General features: G+C 40.4%; 1 protein-coding gene across 4 annotated transcripts in view; it reads left to right on the top strand.

The window, feature by feature from the left end:
• Positions 1 to 20,333, top strand: part of SCAPER (S-phase cyclin A associated protein in the ER) — a 414,928-nt gene that overhangs the window by 32,841 nt on the left and 361,754 nt on the right. For all 4 annotated transcript variants that reach the window (XM_075535309.1, XM_075535310.1, XM_075535311.1 and 1 more), the window contains 2 exons: positions 9,359 to 9,476; positions 15,365 to 15,435. In XM_075535309.1, the coding sequence (XP_075391424.1) occupies positions 9,359 to 9,476; positions 15,365 to 15,435 (189 nt within the window). The remainder of the gene's footprint in view (positions 1 to 9,358; positions 9,477 to 15,364; positions 15,436 to 20,333) is intronic.

The following is a 20,333-nucleotide window of genomic DNA, read 5'->3' as shown; positions in this document are numbered from 1 at the left end:
GGAAGCAGGCAGCCAGGCTTTTTTCCATGGACCCTCTGGGTAGGTTCCAACCTCCAGCCTTTCAGTTAATCATTGAGGGCTTAGCGGATTGTGCTGCCCAGACGGCTTTTCTTCCATTTCATTAGTGTTTACAAATAACCCATCTTTGGTTTTATTGATTTTTCTCTATCATAACTTCATTCTGTATTCTATTGTTTTGTTTTCTTGTTTCTTATTTCTTTGGATTTAGTATGCTTTTTGTAGCTTCTTGAAATAGGCAATTTGATTGTTCATCTTTGGCCTTTTTTTCTTCCCATAATCATGTTCTTTAACTGGTATAGGAAGAGTCCTTGTGGTGTCGCGGTTATGCATTAGTCAGCCAACCCCATAAGGTCAGCAGTTCAAAATCACCAGCTGCTCTACGAAAGAAAGATGAGGCTTTCTACTCCAGGAAAGAGGGATCGTCTTGAAACCCCCAGTCCTATGGGGTCACTGTGAGTTGAAGTTGACTCAATGACTGCGAGTTTGTTTGTGTTTTGGGGGGGAGTCATATAGTAACTGTATATTTAAAATCTTGAGGAATCATTAACTATTCAACACAGTAGCTCACACAGCTTAAATTTTAAATAAGTGTCTTTTAAACAATATGTGAGATGATTTAAAAGCATTTGTAGAAAAATGAAATTAAGAAAATGGAATTAAAAAAATAAAATGGAATTTTTGGGAGCACCTTATATTTCAGTCAGTCTTCCATGTTGGTATTGTTTTCCTTCAACTTAGCCCATTCTCGTTGTTGTTTCCTTCCTACTTCTTTCTGCATAGTAAGCCTTTATCAAATACTTTGTTCATTCTGTAGATTGCCTCTTTACTTTTTGGGTAAAGGTTTTTTTTTTTTTTTTAAATTAAAATCTCTTTTATTGTAAATTTGGTGAAGGTTTTTAGAGCAACCAGATCAGTTTCCTATCCACAATTCATACACCTTTGGTTTCATGTCATTGCCATCTCTACAATGTAACAGCACTCATCCCACTTCTACTGTTTCTTAGGTCCATGCCACTTCCTTTCCTAATGTTTCTGGACTCTACCCTTGAGTAAAGGCTGGCCTTTTGATCTCAAATGATTGACTCTTTTAAGATGTACATGCCTCCTTAGAGTTATTGCTTCCCTTATAGACCTTTCTGTTGTTTGCTTAAAAATTGAGCCATCAGGGTAAGTTCCATTCCGATCTAAAGGGTGATAAGGGCCATAGACTTGGGGATTTCAACAGTCTCTACCCCAACCATCAGTCTTTCTTTCCACGACTTTGAGTTTTGCTCTACATTTTTCTCCCACTTTATCTAGTACCTTCTGATGGGATCCCTTTCAGCGCAGTTGGTAGTGGTAGCACCATCTAGTTCTTCAGGTGTCATGGTCATGGAGACGGATGTTCACATGGTTCATTAGTTCATTGGACTAATTGTTTCTTTGTGCCTTCCATCTTTCCCCTACTGGACAGGGAGAGAACATTAATTGCATCTTAGATTGTCACTCATGAGCTTTAGTAAAGTCCTTTGAAGCACAAAAGTTAAAAATAATTTTTTTTGCCTTTTATTGTTCATGCTTTTGATGTCATGACCAGGAATTCATTGTCAAAATTAGGTCCTGGAATAATGCCCCATTCTGTCTCAGAAGAGTTTTATGGTTTAGTTCATACATTTTGAGGTAATTTTTGTATATGGTGGAAAGTATGGTCTTCAACTCCATTGTTGTGCTCGTTGAGATCCATTAGTCCCAGAATCATTTTTTAAGTCATTTCATTAGGGGCTCATATAATTCTTATCACAGTCCATACATACATCAATTGTGTGAAGCACATTTGTACATTCATTGCCCTCATCATTCTCAAAACATTTGCTCTCCACTTTAGCCCCTGACATCAGGTCATCATTTTTCTCCTCCCTCCCTTCTTCCCCCTCCCTCATGAGTCCTTGATAATTTATAAATTATTATTTTGTCATATCTTGCCCTGCCTGACGTCTCCCTTCACCCACTTTTCTGTTGTCTGTCCCCTAGGGAGGAGGTCACATGTAGCTCCTTGTAACTGGTTCCCCCTTTCCAACCCACCCTCATGTGTCGCCATTCACACCACTAGTCCCAGAAACATTTATTGAAAAGCTTATTCTTTTCCCATAGAAAGGATTTGAGATCCTTATAAAAATCAACCAACCATATATATATATGGTCTTATTTCTGGATTCTCAATTTTATTCCCCTGTTCTCTGCCTCTTCTCAGACCAGCACCGTACTTTTTCTCACTGTAGCTTCATTGTACATTTTGCTGTTTGGGGCCTCCTACCTTGCTTTTCAAAATTGTTTTTGACCATTTGGAGTCCATATAAATAGGAAGATTGGCATTTCCATTTTCCATAAAGGTTGTTGTGATGTCAATAAGAATCGTGTTGCTTTTGTAGATTGCTGTGCGTAGTATTGCTATCTTAATAATATTTCCCAGTCTGTGCACACACAATGCCTTTCCATTTATTTAGGTTTTCTTTAAGCAAAGTTTCATAATTTACAGGGTAAATTATTCTTGGTATTTTATTCCTAGGTGTTTTATTCCCCTTGATTACTTTTGTAAATGGAATTCTTTGGGGTTTTTCTCTTCCCCAAAGTGTGCATTGCTGGCATGTAAAAGGCCACATGAGTTTTGTTGGTTGAGTTTTATTCTGTGCTGAATTAATTTCTTAGCTCAATTGGCTTTCTTGTTGGAATCTGTGATTTTTCTATATATAGGATCATGTCATCTGTGAATTTTTACCTATATTTTATTGGGGGAACTCAGCCACAGGACCCTCTATCTGCAAGAGTCTAGGAACTGTCTGCCTTTGTGCCTGGAGGAAATAGACATGTGGCAGTCTGTGTCACAGGAGGCTGTAACAGCGATCTGAGCGGGAGCTGATGATGCCTTAGAACCAGGGTGGTAGTGAGTGTATGCTTTCAAGTTCTGTGTAGGAGACAGAATGTTAAAAGACTCCGTATAATATTTAGGTTATATAACAAGCCTCAAACCTATAGGCATCGAGTTAATTCTAACTCTCAGCCACCCTATAGCAGGCATTAGCTCCCCTGATTTTCAAGGCTGTCACTCTTTACAGAGCTTCTTTTTTCCCAGGGAGCCAAGCGAGGCTTTCAGCTGCAGCCAAGTGCTTAACCACCGTGCCAGCAGCACTCCTTGCTGCTACGAGAGAGAGAGCCCCAAATGTATGTCTTTCACAAAGGCTTTAGAAAGGTGTGACCTATCAGTAAGCGTTGACAGCGCTAGCGCAGGTTATTGCATAGGTGTCCAGTCCATTAATCTGTAATGTTAGGGCAATTAGGCCAGTTACATGGTTTCTCAAGCCAGCTTCATGATTTGCAAAAATATGAGGGTAGGTAAAAAAGATTTCTACTGGGGTCCCATTCACACATGCATAGATTTTTTCCCCCAAAACAAAATGTACTTAGACATGTCTCTGCCATTGGTGGGTGGCTACAGCCAAGTCCTCTCAATAATAGACTTCTCTTAGTTTCATTAGCGTACCTCCGGAAAAATAAAAAGGTCCTATGCAAACACGACTTCCGAGGGACCGACTGGGCCAGTTAAATCAAGGCGGAGAGAAGTTTATGGTGACTTTGTTTGGGATTCCAAAGGGGTGGTTTTGATTGATTTTCTCATAGGTCACAGGAAGACCATGAGGAAGAAGTTTTAAGAAAATGGAAAACTCTATTCGTGAGAAAAAGGCCAGGGAACTTGTGCTAAGGCATCCTCTCCCCAGTCATGGCAATGCAACAAACGTCTCCTCTGGAAGCAACAGGGCCTGGCTGTGAGAATTTCATTGGGAAACCTTACCTTACCCTCTTGATATTGTTCCTTCAATTTCTTTCTTTTCCCCCCTAAGTTTAAGGAACATTTCAAAAGAATATTATTAGAATTCCTCAGAGATGTCAAAACTGCCTTTGAGATGTGGTATTAATCAAGGAGCACAAAATTCTTTGGGGAAGGGTTAGAGAGATGGAAACACTGCCTATAGAAGTGTGTGGACATAGATGGAAGAGATGCCAAGTCACAATAGATTCACATTTTAATATTTTTGTTTCATAAAGGATTCTAAAATGTTGTAGTATTGCTTTTTACTTAATCTGGCACATAGGAAGTACTGTCATTCTTGGAAGAGTCGTGGTGTCATAGTAGTTGGGTGTTTGGCTGTTGAGCTGAGGTGGCTAGTTCAAATCCAGCAGTTGCTCTTGGGAGAATGATCTGGCAGCCTGCTTCTATAAATATTACAGCCTTGAACACCTTGTGGGCAGTTTCTGCTCTGGTTTATAGGGTCACAATGAGTTGACGTCTACTTCATGGCTGTGGGGTGTTGTTTTGATCTTTAGCGTTCCAAAACTTTTAATGTGTTCTTGGTGTTCACTGACTAGGTGGCTTGTCTGTATAGTATCAAGAGTTTTAGTAGTGGGAATATTCAGAGAAACATTCTTTACTGAATTATTCAGAAAACAGAAACCATTTTAAATATGATATGAAAATTTCATGTTATGGAAAAGCAATTTGGATGAAGTTTGAAGAACTTTTCAAAGTGGAGACTTTTATTATGGGAGTGTAAACATAAATATTTAATTACTGATTCTCATAACTATTTAAGATTATGAGCAAAGGTAAAAATATTTCTTTATTTTAATAATTTTATTGGGATCGCTTACAGATATTGTAACAATTCACAATTCCATTAGATCAAGCATAATTGTACAATCACTGCCACCATCAATTTAAAAACATTTTCTTTTTGAACTCTTTGATATCAGCTCCCCTTTATCCCTTCCTACCCCCAGGAGCACTTATTATTATATATTATTGTTATTATGTTGTGGGGGTTTTTTTGGCCATAGCTTACGTCAACCAATGTATCCATTTACCTGTAAATCTGTTGTTCATTCCCTGCCAGTGGGGTTATACAGTCATCATTGCTATCAGTTCCTCCTTCCCTCCTTCCTGTACCCTCAAGGAATCATTACTCCTGATACTATTTCTGAAGGGTTATCTATCAAAAGTAGTTCTTTACATTTTTCATTCATTAGCTTAGGAAATGGCTAAATTGAGAATTTCTTTTAACCAGCCTACAGAGCAAGTCTCAGAAATGCATGGACTCTTTGGTGATCATTCTGAGCCCTTGCTTTTTTAGATTACACACTACCAAGAGCTCAAGTAGAAAGAAAATGCTTTAAAAAATCATTTTGTTAGGGGCACATACAACTCTTATACCACAACCCATATATACATCAATTGTGTAAAGCACATTTGTACATTTATTGCCCTCATCATTCTGAAAACATCTGCTCTCCACCCAAGCCCCTGGCATCAGGTCCTTATTTTTTTCCCCTCCCTCCCCACTTTTCCCCTCCCTCATGAACCCTTGATACTTTATAAATTATTTTTTGTCATATCTTTCCCTGCCCGATGTCTCCCTTCACCCACTTTTCTGTTTTATGTCTCCCAAGTAGGAGGTCACATGTAGATCCTTGAAATCTGTTCCTGCTTTCCAACCCACCCTCTTTCTATGCTCCCAGTATCACCACTCACACCACTGGTCCTGAAGGGATCATCTGTCCTGGATTCTCTGTGTTTCTAGTTCCTATCTGTACCAGGGTCCATCCTCTGGTCTAGCCAGACTTTCAAGGGAGAATTTGGATCATGATAGTGGTGGGGTGGAGGGGAAGCATTTAGGAACTAGAGGAATGTTATATTTTATATCATTGCTACATTGCACCCTGACTGGCTCTTCTCTTCCCCAAGACCCCTCTGCAAGGAGATCTCCAGTGGCCTACAAATGGGCTTTGGGTCTCCACTCTGCACTTGCCCCTTCATTCATTATGGTCGGATTTTTTGTTCTGAGGATGGTGTGCTTCTTTCATGTGGGCTTTGTTGCTTCTGAGCTAGATGGCCGCTTGTTTACCTTCAAGCCTTTAAGACCCCAGACGCTCTATCTTTTGATAGCTGAGCACCATCAGCTTTCTTCACATTTGTTTATTCACCCACTTTGTCTTCAGCGGTTGTCAAGAAGGTGAGCATCATAGAATGCCAATTTAATAGAAGAAATTATTCTTGCATTGAGAGAGTACTTGAGTGGAGGTCCAATGTCCTTCTGGTACCTTAATATTAAATCTATAAATATATGCACATAGATCTATTTCCCCATCCTCATGCATAAATATATTTTCATATGTACATGGCTTTATCTAGACCTCTATAAATGCCCTTTGCCGCCCAGCTGTTTCCTCTATTTCCCTTGACTTTCCTCCTCTCCCACTATCATGCTCAGTCCCCACCAGGGTTTCAGCAATTCGTCTTTGTTACATTACCCTTGATCTTTGTTACATTACCCTTGATCATGCCCTACCAGGTCTCTCACACCCTCCTCACCACCAATTTGGATGACATGTTGTTCCCTTGTCCCTGATTTTGCTAACAGCACTTCCTTCCCAACCCCTCCCATGTCCCCCCGGAACTGTCAGTTCCCTTGTTTTCTCCTCTAGATTGTTCATCCAGCCTATCTTATTTAGACAGACCTGCCGAGATAATAACACGCACAAAAACAAGACAGAGCAAAACCAAGCAACAATATATGACAAAACAACAACAAACCAATGACTAAAAACAAACAAAACACAACAAGAAAGAAAAGCTTGTAGTTAGTTCAAGGTTCACTTGTTGGTCTTTAGGAGTGTTTTCCAGTCAAGTCTGTTGGGGCACCACGCTCTGGCCCCAAAGTCCACCTTCAGCATTCCCTGGGGACCTCGCCACTTCATTCCCTTGCTGTTCTATTGCACCACCTAAGTGTTTTGCCTCAGTGTGGCGGGATTAAACCAGATGCAGTTCCCACACTGTGTCTACGGTGTTGTGCCCATTAGGGCTATGGGTCAGCGAGGGGCGTCATGTCTCATAGTAGCGCCGGCCGTGTGATCCTCTCTGTGGACTGACTGCTCTAATTGGGATTATCGTCCTCAAGGCTTGGTGGGCCAGGATGTGTTCCACACTTTTCTCTTCCACCTTTATCTGCTCCCGTGTGTTCCGATCAGGTATGTCCCTCTCCCGGAACTGCAGATTCAATGCCGTCTTTTGAAATAAATTCTTCTGGGGGGAGGGGCCGGCCTCCACTTAGTATTTGGCATTGGGGCCGGCCCCCCAGATCTCTCACTGATTCCCTACTCCACACCGGCATGATTGGAGCACTGGGTTGAAGTCTGGTCCCTCTTTCCCTGTGGAGCTATCAACAATACCCTTCTCTTGGGTGGGTTAGTGCCCTGTGCCCGTGCAAGAAAGAAAATGTTTTGAAAGTAATGTTGATAGCATATGTACAAATGTGCTTGATACAATTGATGTGTAGATTGTTGTAAGAGCTCTAAGAGCCCCCAATAAAATCATTTATTTAAAACAAAACATAAAACAAAACTTTCATTCAAGTCTCAATGTTTACACCTTTTTTCAAACCTTTCGCATAAACCTCTGTACAATCTTCATACAACACTAGGGGGCACACTGTGACCTTAGAAAAAAATGTACAAACTTTCTGCAGGAAAATAATCGAGATAGAAATACTGTTAGAAATAGACATTTATTCTTGTATGAGGGCTCTCAGACTCATTTATTGCATTCTATTTTTGATAACTAGCAGTTTAAAACTTCATTGTGCCTAAATTACTACTGACCTTAAAAAATCAGATTATTCAGAATTATTCCAATTATGACTTTTTTACATGGAAAGGAGTTCCATTAGCATAGTATAGGAAAACATCTCTGCTGTGAATTGAAACATGGACCTGTAGTCAGGTGTTGTATGAATGAGTAGCTCTGATGGATCTGCATATGAAAATCCTCGAGCTGATGGCATTTTGTTTGAGTGCGAGAGAGTAGACTAAGTACAGAAGATTTGCTAGGTCATATTAGTGGTAAGCCTGAAATGTTTATAGAAAAGAATATTACCCCCCCAAAAGAGAATATTACCTTTGCAGTTGTCTGGTCTAGCATGACTATAGTCTTATTATCGCTTGGCTCTTCATTTTTGTTCTGGAAGCTCATTTATGGGGGTTCTTGAGTTAGAATATAATACGTGAGATAGTGAATTTTATGAATGGCATGTGAGTTGACATTTCACCAAGGAGCGTTCTGGCTGTATTACTGTCAAGACAGATTTGTTGGTTCTCCTAGCAGCCCGTGGTACTTGCTTTGCATTCAGTTGCAGTCCACATTGACAGTTGTAGTCTTTGATCTTCGATAAGTGCTTCCAGTGTGCTTGGTGTTTAGCAAGTGAGGTTGTGTCACCTACACTCCACAGGTTGTTAATGATCCTCCCTCCAACCCCTATGCTGCATTCTTCTTCTTTTTTCATATAGTCCAGCTTTTCAGATTATTTGCTCAGCATACAGGTTGCATGATTTTGATTTAAAACCGCTCAGAATCCCCTTGTTTCATTTGAACCACTGCCTCCTTGTTCTTTATTTCTTTCTACTTTCCTTCTGCCCCACTGTCATGTTCAACCTTCATTTTACTCTCGGTATTTTCTCTTGGCTACATGGGACGTGATCACACCCCCATGAGGCATTCTACTCCCTCCTTGCCATCAATTTTAGATAGCTTATGGTTGGTTCCCTTGTCCCTGGGTTTGCAACAATTTATTTTTAAAGTTGCCAAATTTAGTCATTTTAGGCCTAAAGAAGATCTGTGATTTACTCTTTGTTTATCCTTCCTCTGAATCTCAAGTTCATGTTATTTTCTTCCAGAGAAATTTGAAACATAATGAAGTTGTCTGTCAGATTATGTGTTAGTCTGGGTTGACTAGAGAAAAAAATACATGTGTATAAGAAAAAGCTTTATATACAAGAGTAATCTAATATTGAGAAAACATCCCAGCCTAGCCCAGATCAGGTCCCTAAGTCCGATATTATTCCATATGTCCGATACCAATCTATAAATTCCTCTTCAGACTCACGTAACACATGCAATGACACCGAATGCAGGAAGGTCACAGGCCAGTGGGTAGAAAGTCTTGTGGATCCAGTGGTGGTGGAAGCATCTCAGCACTGGCAGAGGTCTCCACCTGGCTCCTCCAGCTCCCAGTCTCTGGCTGCATCAGTGCAGCTCCTTCTGGCTCATTGTCAGCAATGTTTCACAGAGGGTGAGCTTGTGTCCCAGTGAGCTATTTATCTCCTCAGCTCCTCCAAGTGAGGTCATCAAGCGGCAACCTGATTGACAGACTGAACTCCACCCCTTCAAATTGACAACAAATTATGTAACTACCATAGATAGCTTATGTGTGCTGACTGAAGATAACTGAAGAGATCTCCTCTCTTCTGTACACAGGCTTCATCCCAGCGCTCCAACAGTCACGACAAAGTAAGGAGAATAGTTGCCGAGGAGGGCCGGACAGCAAGGAACTTAATAGCTTGGAGCGTACCGCTGGAGAGCAAAGACGATGACGGTATGTATTTAAAAAGTCAATTGTATTTTTAACGTAAATTAGAAGAAGAGGCTTAGTCCCAAGCAGTAAATACGCTGTGAAACTATTTATGATTAGAGCTCTTGGGAAAAATGAGTAGGTGTTAAAGAAAATGAACATTTTTAATTGCTTTTTTATTTTGCCAAATATACAAATGGCTTCATAGAAATGTTACTGTTAGTTTAGCTGTTTATGGTTGGAAAGAAGTTGGATTTATCATGTTACTATGAATGGAAGCTAAGTATTATAATTTTTAATTTAGGATTAAATTTTCTTTTTAAAAAAAACATTTAATTAGGGGCTCATACAACTTTTATCACAATCCATGCATATACATATCAATTATATAAAGCACATCTGTACATTCTTTGCCCTAATCATTTTCTTTCTTTCTTTCTTTTTTTTTCTTTTCTTTTTTTACATTCTATTAGGGGCTCATACAACTCTTATCTCAATCCACACATATACATACATTGATTGTATAAAGCACATCCATACATTCTTTGCCCTGATCACTCTCAAAGCATTTGCTCTCCACTTAAGCCCTCTGCATCAGGTCCTCTTTTTTTTCCCCCTCTCTCCCCACTGCCCCCTCCCTCATGAGCCCTTGATAATCCACAGATTGTTATTTTGTCATATCTTGCCCTATCCGGAGTCTCCCTTCCCCCCTTCTCTGCCGTCCCTCTCCCAGGGAGGAGGTCACATGTGGATCCTTGTAATCAGTTCCCCCTTTCCAACCCACTCACCCTCCACTCTCCCAGCATCGCCCCTCACACCCCTGTTCTTCTTATATTAAATTCTTACTCTGAAAATGAGAAAGAAAAAAAATTAGATTTATTGTAATTGCCATGGTCAGATAGACTTTAATGTATTGCTTCAGAGAATAAAGGGTAATTATATTTCTTTAGTTCTCATCATTGTTATTTGGACCAGAAAGACAAACAAACAAAAAACTCATCTCTTAAGTCCCTTCCCCTTGATTGCTAGGGGCAGTGTAGTACACGGCTCTGGAATCTAGAAGACTGGATAGTGAGTAAAAAAAAATAACTATGCCAAAAAAGTCTGCACTTGCAAATTTCTAAAGACGTGCAGAATATTTTTCTGTTGTGTCTGTCTGACTTCTTAAGATTGGATGCAGGCATGTGTTTTTAGCACAGATCCGTGAAAGAAGTGGTGAGTCCGTTGTGCACCACCAGAAGAAGCATAGGATGCTGGTAGAATGCCCACCTTAATCATTTGGTAAAGGTGTCTGCCAAGCTTCTCTACTGTGAAGTAAATATATTTTCTTTTTAATTACCGTATATACTTGTATATAAGCCGAATTTTTCAGCACATTAAAAAATCATTTTATTGAGGCTCTTATCACAATCTGTACATCGATTGAATCAGGCATATTTGTACATATGTTGCCTTCATTCTTTTCTGGACATTTGCTTTCTTTTTTTTCCAGCACATTTATTATTATTATTTTTTAATCATTTTATTGGGGGCTCATACACAATCCACACATACATCCATTGTGTCAGGAACATATGTACATTTGTTGCCATCATCATTCTCAAAACATTTGCCTTCTATTTCAGCCCTTAATATCTGCTGCTCATTTCCCCCTCCCTCTACACTCCCCCTACCTCATGAACCCTTCATCATTCATAAATTATTACTATTTTGTCATATGTTACACTGTCCAACGTCTCCCCCCCGCCCTCTTCTCTGCTGTCCCTCCCCCAGGGAGGAGGCCATATGTAGATTCTTGTAATCGGTTCCCCCTTTCTACTCCACATTCTCTCCACCCTCCAGGCATCGCCACTCTCACCACTGGTCTGAAGGGATCATCTGCCCTGGATTCCCTGTGTTTCCAGTTGCTATCTGTACCAGTGTACATCCTCTGGTCTAGCCAGATTTGTAAGGTAGAATTGGGATCATGATAGTGGCGGGGAGGAATCATTTAACAACTAGAGGAAAGTTATGTTTCATCGTTGCTACCCTGCACCCTGACTGGCTCATCTCCTCCCCACAACCCTTCAGTAAGGGGGTGTCCGATTGGCTACCAATGGGCTTTGAGTCTCCACTCTTCACTCACCCACATTTACAATGATACGATTTTTTGTTCCTTGATGCTTGATAGGACATTTACTTTCTATTGAGCCCTTGGTACCAGCTCCTCTTTCCCCCTCACCACCACCCGCCTCATAATCTCCTGATAGATTGTACATTGTTATTATTTTCATCTCTCGCACCGACCGCAGTCTCCCTTCCCCCATGTTTTCTGTTGTTCTTCCCCCTGTAGAGGGGTGTATGGTTATGTGTCGATCATTGTGATAGGTTCCCCCTTTCTCCCTTCCTCGCCCCCTCTCCCCCTACCCTTATTGTATCACTATTCCCACTCCTTCTTCTGTGTGTCGTGAGCTCCCTTCTCTTATCCATACCTGTGTACATGCTCTGGTCTAGTCTGAATTGAGAGGCATCACTGGGGTCATGGTAGTGGGGGGTGAGGAAGCCTCAAGGAACCAGAGGTGTATAGTGTTTCATCGATGCTTTACTGCACCCTGGTGACTCATATTTCCCTGTGGCTCCTCTGTGGGGAGATTGTTCCACTGTCTACAGATGGGCTTTGGATCTCTGCTCCAGTCCCCACCTTAGTCTCAACAATATGTTTTTGTTTGCTATGTGTCTGCTGACGCCTATTTCCCGGTGCCTATGATTCCTCGGTTGCTATGTGTCTGCTGACGCCTATTTCCCGGTGCCTATGACTCCTCATGATCGCACTGGCAGTGTGCTTCTTCCATATGGACATGTTGCTTCACTGCTGAACGGCGACTTGTTTGACTTCAAGCTTTGCAGACCCCATATTGTATATCTTTCAATAGCCGCACCATCCGCCTTCTTCACCACATTTGCTTATGCACCCATTTTGTATTCAGCGATTTTGTCCAGAAGGCGAACATCTCAGACTTTTCAGCACATTTTTAATGCAGTTTTTGTGGTAATAGGTGCCTTGGCTGATATTCAGGTCATCTTATATTTGAGTATATATGGTAACGAATAGTTTGTGGGAAGACAGTTTGATTCACCATATTTAGCTTCCATTGATAATTCTTGGATGAGTAGATTATTGCTCTTATGTTTGCAAGGTTCTACATTGTAATATAGACAGAACTTTCTCTTTTCCTCTGTATTTATGTATGTAAATGCTATTTATGTACTTAAATTTGTATGGACCCATGACTTCTGATTTAATTACTATAATCCAGTTCTGTATTACAATGCTCGGGTTCTTCTAGATTTTGCTAGTGGGAATCTCTTCAGGCTGGCTCCTGTTGTCTTTTGACATGTCCCCATCATTTTTTGGGACAATTCTTCTACAACAGGAAATTTTAAGCTGTAAAAGAATTCCATCTTTTCTTTTTACATTTCATAATTCTCTAAATGTATTTACATTTCATAACCATAAAATAAACTTTTAAGTATTATTAATATCTATTAGCAAAAAATGAAGTTTCTTATATTCCCATCTGCATTCTAGAATTCTTCAAAACCCCTGCCTTACTGTTGGTACCCTTTTAGTTTCTCAGTGTTGTTAGGATTTTCATTTTCAAAGATATTTTGTGTTCATGTGTGTATCCAGTCCTCCACTCCTCCTTCTCAGTGGCCTCAAGAGGAAGGCAGTGTGTGCTAAACCAGCCCTGAAAATCAGGATAAACTATGTGTAGAATACCAGAATCATTTCAGCCTCACACTAAATGCCAATTTAGTCTTTTTGGGATTAAAGTTAGGTTTGGAATTTTTGGGGGAGATACCCCATGAAGTGTTTTAAGATCACCATAATGAACCTCAGGGCCTGGTGTAGTTTTGCACTGGAATTATTACATAAACTTAGGTGCACCAGATGTTTTGCCTTCTACAAAAATGAGAGATCTCTACATTTATAAGATTTTATATGAAAATTTTAGAATTCAGGACAATTCTGAGCAAATTATTCCTAATATTTAAAAACATTTTTTATGGGCTACTTCTGAAACAACTTTTTATCATTTCTTTGTTTAAAAACTGCCAGTGACCTCAACTTTCATTCGCAACCTCCCTACCACCTTGGCATTTGCAGATGTAAAACCAATTTAGTCCAGCATTTAAGGCTCCTTCTGACTTAGCCTGTTTATTTTTGTTTGTTTGTTTGAAATAAACTTGCTTGTCACTAAAAACTCTATAACTTAGCTCTTTCAACCTTATTTATGCTCAACTTAAATCTAAACTAAGAGAATCTGAGCAGTTACAGTAAACAGTTCCTTCCCACCTAAAACATAAAACCCCATCTCAGGTAGATTATTTCATTAGTCATGTATTCCTGTTCTTCAAACTCAAAAAACTCAAACTCACTACCATCAAGGCAATTCCAACTCATAGTCACCCAAAAGGACCGGGTTCGAAAGACTGCACATCTTAGATTACAGGAGTAGAAAGCCTTGTGGTTTGGAGCAGCTGGTGATTTTGAACTACTAACCTGTAGTTAGCAGCCCAACATGTAATGTGAAACCTTGTTCTATTCTGTCTCTTGCAGTGGTTATCAACCTTCCTAACGCTGTGACCCTTTAATACAGTTCCTCATGTTGTGGTGACCTCAAATGATAAAATTATTTTCCTTGCTACTTCATAACTGTAATTTTGCTACTGTTATGAATTGCAATGTAAATATTTGATATGCCAGATGTATTTTCATTGTTACAAATTGAACATAATTAAGGCATAGTGATTAACCGCAAAACAATATGTAATTGTATATTGTGAAATATTTATTTCTAATTACAAATAAATGAAATTTTGCCTTGAAGCATGGTATAGCATGGTAACAGTCTTAATATAACAACTTTAAACTACATTGCTACATTTTGCGACAGTATGCGTAAAAAGCAGTGCCAAGATTGAGATATCTTCTTTCTCACAAGATCAGCATATCTGCATGTGGGCGGACCTGCCTGCAGATGGATAGTGGAGTGTTGTCTTGGTTTCTAAGACCATCGGAAATATGTGTTTTCTGATGGTCTTAGGTGACCCCTGTGAAAGGGTCCTTTGACTATCAAAAGGGTTGTGATCCACAGGTTGAGAACTGCCGATCTAATGACATCTTTTTAGGCCAGGCCAAGCCCCACTTCCCTCTAAGACCCATCACACTATCTATTCTGTCTACTTTATAATGTTGTTGACGCTTTCTGAATCAGAACTTTGCTATGGCTCCAACATCTGTATTTCTTTTTAAACTTGTCTGTGATCAGAACTGTATAGTGAACGACTGCCTGCTTTTCTGCTTTTTATTTCCCCCAGGTGTCTCCCTGAGGGTCCTCTCTAAGCCCAGAGAAGGAATTGTGCAGACTCACTAGCTGAAGCCAGTTTGTGTGTTTTAGGGGGAAGGGACTGCTTATTGTCGCTGTTCTGATTCTTAGTTGAGATTTAAGTTGACAAGATTCTTCCACCCCCTTTTTATCCCGTTTTCCCAGTGATGTTGACACGGAGTCCCTGAGTGGCACAAACACTGTTTATCCACTCACTGGGAGGTGGTGTTTGCTCCCAACCCCCAGGTGCCTCCCAAGAAAGACCTGACAGTCTACCTTGGTTGTAATGTGATAAGACATGTTTTGTTATTTCTTTTTTTATTGAAATAAAATGATAGTTTAAAGAGGTGATTTCCAGATTTGCCTGTGAAATTTGACTGTATTTTTAAATTGTCTGAGGTATATGGAATTTTTAAGAAGTGGATTTAACCATGTTCCAAGAAAGCTATTTAATAATAGCTCCCAGTCTCTAAGACTTGGGAGACTTACCTATTTTTCAATCTATTATTTGTCAATTTATTACTTTTTATTTTTGCCTTGAAGGAAAGCCTAAATGTCAGACTGGTGGAAAAGCAAAGAGAACAATTCAAGGCACTCAGAAAACTACAAAACAGGTATTGCTTATATAATTTTGTACTTCTTACTGATTTTTAATTTTAATTTTTGAATATATAATAAGTGATAAAATCTATTTTTTAGGGTTTAGAGATTATTTTCTTTTAAGGTAAAAATCTAATATTCTTTGTGTGTGTAACATTTCCTATTTGCTTAATTTATAATACATTATAATAACTACAGTTATTCATTGACTAATTTCAATGTAGGCATTATTATTTTCTCATTTGTTTATGAAGAAACTAAAGCAGAGAAAGGACACTAACCTTGCTAGTAAGTGGCACAGCCAGGATTTGAGACCAGGTTGTCAATTTCTATAATTTATGTTCTTAATCCCTTTATATATCTCATTTTTGTGAGATATTTTATGTTTTTTTTCCCCTTGGTAGAATGATGCCTTCAGGTTGTAGGATAGTAAAGCGATATGAACTTTTAACATTTTCCCAATTACTTTGCTAATATTTTATAGAAAGCAGTCTTACCTAAAATTTTTTTAATGGCATAGTTATGTGTTCGTTTTTAAATCTATAGTTTGTTTTATTCTGGCTGCTGCCATTATGCATATTAGTTCATATTGTTCCTGTAGTGTGCTGTTCAGTTGATTCCGATTTGGAGACCTGTAGGACAGAGAACTACCCAGAGGGTTGGTTTCTAAGGCTGTAAATCTTCACAGCAGCACGCTGCCACCTTTTTCTCCTGCAGAGCAGCTGGTGCTTTTGAACTGCCGACCTTCTGGTTTGCAGCCACCCTCTTAACCACTGCACCACCGGGGTTCCTTTAGCTTGTGTTAGGTACACCGAAAACTTCACATTAAGACAATGTAGACTTCTAGTCAAGATATGGGTGTGACTGAGTTCCCAAAGAAGCACCTTTTCCCGTGCATAAGAAGTATCAATAATAAAATATTAAAAAGAAAGACAACGGGAGTTTCAAAAATAATATAAATAACGATTGGTTAGAAATAAAGACATACAGGGACAAGTAAGTGAAGTATGGGATCCCAAACTTAGTGGACCGAAGCATCGAGAAAGTCAGTCCCTGGGGGACTAAGGAGGTTGAAATGCCTTTTTTTATGGTGGGGAAAGAGATCCAGGCTCATGGGATGAAACTATGGGCTTGTGGTCGGCCTTGGCACGAGGAGCTCCGAACACTGCATTTTGTCTGGGAGTGTTTGTGCGGGGGCTAACGAATGCCTGAAGAGATTGAGGGAGTGGAGCTGCTCGAAGAACGGCCCTCTGATTTGGGACAGGATCAGCCCAAGTGAGAATTGTAGTTTCCCAGTAAAAGACATGAGAAGTGGGACTATAGGTGGCTAGATAATGGTAACCATGAAAGTAGTAAATAAGAAATTTGATCTTACAGTCAGAAAAGTAAGACACTTGAACTCAAAATAAGCTTGCCAAGTAAAGTGACAAAATTATAGAAATGATCTATATGGAATAAAATTAACCACAGCAAGTCAAAAGGTTCGAGAGGAACCTTAGGGGTAAGTGAGTTTATGGTAATGGGGAGGGTCAGCTCAGAAATGGAGGGGAGAATGGTTGCATGACATGAAGAATATAACTAGTGTTGCTGAATTGTATATATAGAAACTGTTGAATTAGTGCATGTTTTGCTTTGTGCGCTTTCAATAAAACAATAACAAAATTGTTTTAAAAAAGGACAAAAGTACTAGCCATGATTTTTAAACAAGCAGAAGAAAATAGAAAATGAACAAAAAGGCAGGAGGAAGAATAAAAATCCTGGAAGTAAAAAACACAAAAGACAATGGTAAATATAAGTTTATCAATAAACAATCTGTCTTTTAAAAAGCAGATGATTGGTTTAAAACTCCGACCTACGAGTGGGGCTATGTGATGCTTACAAAAGAGACATACTTAAAATGAAACCTCAAAGAAAAGTGTAAAACAAAAGAAAATTCTGACAAATACTTAATAGTCTAGAGATGTCTCAGCTGGGACCCCTAGAAAAGGAAAACCACTTGTTTATCTATATAAAGAAAGAACTTTAAACCAAGAGAGACCCACAGAGCTGCAGAGCTGTGGGTCACATGCTAAGCTAGAGTCCCATCGGGACAGAGCTGCTGGGGACCAAAAAACCAGGAAGCGGAACCAGGAAGTGAGAAGACCACAAACTGATGGGGGTAGGAGGTGAGTGAATCAGAGGTAGGCAAGCAACATGGCAAATAAAATTTGTCTCTGACAGCTCCCAGGGTTGGCAGGCAACATCGTGGGCCATCGGTACAAGTCTCCAAAAGCCAGATGCAGGATGCAGGCTAGCAGGAAGAAAGGAAAGGCATTCTCTACAGTGTTTATTTATAGATATGAAGTAAGCTGCCCTTCAAACTATGAGCTGAGGAAGGGGTTGCGTGCTACCTTAATCTTCCCACAACTGCTTGATACATTATATTAGATCACATTATGGAGGAAGCATTTCTACCAAACTAACAAGGATACTGGTCTAGCTAAGATGACACAAAACCTATGCTATATAACTATATAACCCCTGCTATCAAGTTGATCCCAGCTCTTAGTAACCCTATGAAAGGTTTCCATACTGTAAATTCTTGGTGAAGCAGACAACCTGATCTTTCTTCCATGGGACAGTGGTGGGTTGGAACTGCCAACTTTGTGGTTAGTAGCCCAACAAATAGGCCACCTTGCCAACATGGCCTTTTGCAGCTCTTTCAACCACTGCTGTTGAGTTGATTATGACTTATCAAGCTTACGTGTAGATAGTACTTCCAAGACTGTAAATCTTTACAGGAGTAGATAAACTCCTCTTTCTCTTGGGGGACGGCTGGCGGGTTTAAACCTCTGACCTTGTGGTTAGCAGTCAAATGCTTACCTGACAGCAGCACCATGGCTCAGAGTTGCAGCTGCTGCTGTCAGGTGCCATCCAGTTGGTTCTGACTCACAGCGAAGCGACCTTGTGTTCAACAGAAGGAATCACCGCCTGGTCCTGCCGCCATCCTCACAATTGTTCTAATGCTTGAGCCAATTGCAGTCACTGTGTCAATTCATCTCTGTGATAGTTAAGGTTATTGTGCCAGCCTGGCCAATAAACTCATGTGGGATTAATTGAAGGGTGTAGAGAGAAATGGCTCAGCGAGTCTCGCCTTTCTTGTCTCTTGTTCTCTGATGGTTGGACCAGGGTGCAGATGCCTTAACTAGTTCTCTGCCTCAGCTGGCAAGGCTCACTTCCTGCGAGACATCCCTGAGGAGAAGGCACATGGCCCTACCCCGATGCAGATCTGGGTGCTGGAGAAACCACGTGGAGACCCCTGCTAGCACTGAGATGCTTACACATTCACTGATTCAGCTTTCCTCCTGCAGTCGGCGTCATTCTGTCTGTTTTGTGAGATTGAGGAGGACTTTGTAGATCAATGTTGGATTTATGGGCTTGGACAGCACTGGGTTGGGATGCTTTCTGAATAATACACTTACCCTTTATATAAAACTCTCTCATAAAATGAGTGTTTATGAATTTTGTTTCTCTAGTCTACCCAGATTGACTCAGTCTCCTTGAGGGCCCTTCTCTTTTTCACGGCCCCTCCACTTTCCTGCAAAGTCTGATGTCCTTCTCCACGGACTGGTCTCTACTGAGAGGTCCAAAGTCTGTGGGACAAAGCTTCATCATTTTTGCCTTTAGGGAGCATTCTGCCTGTACTTTTTCCAAGACAGATTTCTTTTTGTTTGTGGGCAGTGCATGGTACTGTCAATATGTTTCTCCGGCACCACAATTCAAACACATTGATTCTTCTTTGGTCTTCTTGATTCAGTCATCTAAATTTCACCTATATACGAAGCAGTTGAAAATACCGTGGCTCGGGCCAGGCGTACCTGAGACCTCCAAGTAACATCCCTGCTTTTCAGTCCTCTAAAGATGGCCCGTGCAGCAGATTTACTCCAGGCAGTGCACTGTGTGATCCTGCGACTGCTGATTCTGTTAGCACCGATTGTGGAGCCAAGCCAGGCGAACTCCTTGACAACTTCAGTCTTTTCTCCATTGATCACGATGTGACCTATTGGCCCAGCTAGGAGGACTAGTTTTCTTTACATTAATTTGTATCCACGATGAAGGCTGCAGTCCTTGACCTTTATCAGCGGAGTTGGATTCTCTTTCTACTGAAGCCAGAAGAGGTCATATGTGGATTCTGTGCTGTTTCTTCACAGAGAGATGTGGTCACGGACTGTGATGAGGATTGAAATATGAAAGTAATTCACACAAAAATTGATGGATTAAAGATAAAATGTTAAGGATATCTTGATGACCTTGAATGACGATAGGGTGTCAGCATAGTGCATTAAGCACTGAGCTTCTAGTCACAAGGTGGGTGGTTCACATCCACCAGCTGCTCTGTGAGGAAGATGAAGCGCTGTGCCCCTGTAACGATTGACAGCCTCGCACACAACGGTGCAGCTCTACTCTGTCCTGCAGGATCCTGTGGGTTGGAATTGACTCGATGGCACCCAACAACAACAACAACATTTCATGTGTTTTCTTTACAGATTTTATAGATGTGATTATTATTGCTTTTAATTTACTCAATTTTCCCTCCGGTGAGCATCTTTCTTCCCTCTGGCTCATTCTCATGGTAATTATACCTAACCTTTTTTGAGCACTGGTTGGTTGTGTGCCAGAGGCTTGATCACATGCTTTATGGACATTGGAACAGAAGTTAAAAGACTAGGCTCTGGTAGCAGTCCTGTCACTCCTCATTCAGCCTTTGACTTTACCAAGAAATTCAACCTCTATGACCTTTGGTTTTATCATCTATAAAATAGGGATAATAATATTTGTTCTTCCCCTTACAGAAGGATCGTGGGGAGGAGACAAGCCAGTCTGGGTGCAGTAGAGCACCAATGAAACATACAACTTTCCACTAGTTCTCTAA

The sequence above is a fragment of the Tenrec ecaudatus genome, chromosome 17 (assembly GCF_050624435.1).
Source record: "Tenrec ecaudatus isolate mTenEca1 chromosome 17, mTenEca1.hap1, whole genome shotgun sequence".
NCBI classification, from domain to species: Eukaryota; Metazoa; Chordata; class Mammalia; order Afrosoricida; family Tenrecidae; genus Tenrec; species Tenrec ecaudatus.
The sequence above is the reverse complement of the archived record's forward strand: the minus strand, read 5'-3'. Positions and strand labels throughout refer to the sequence as shown.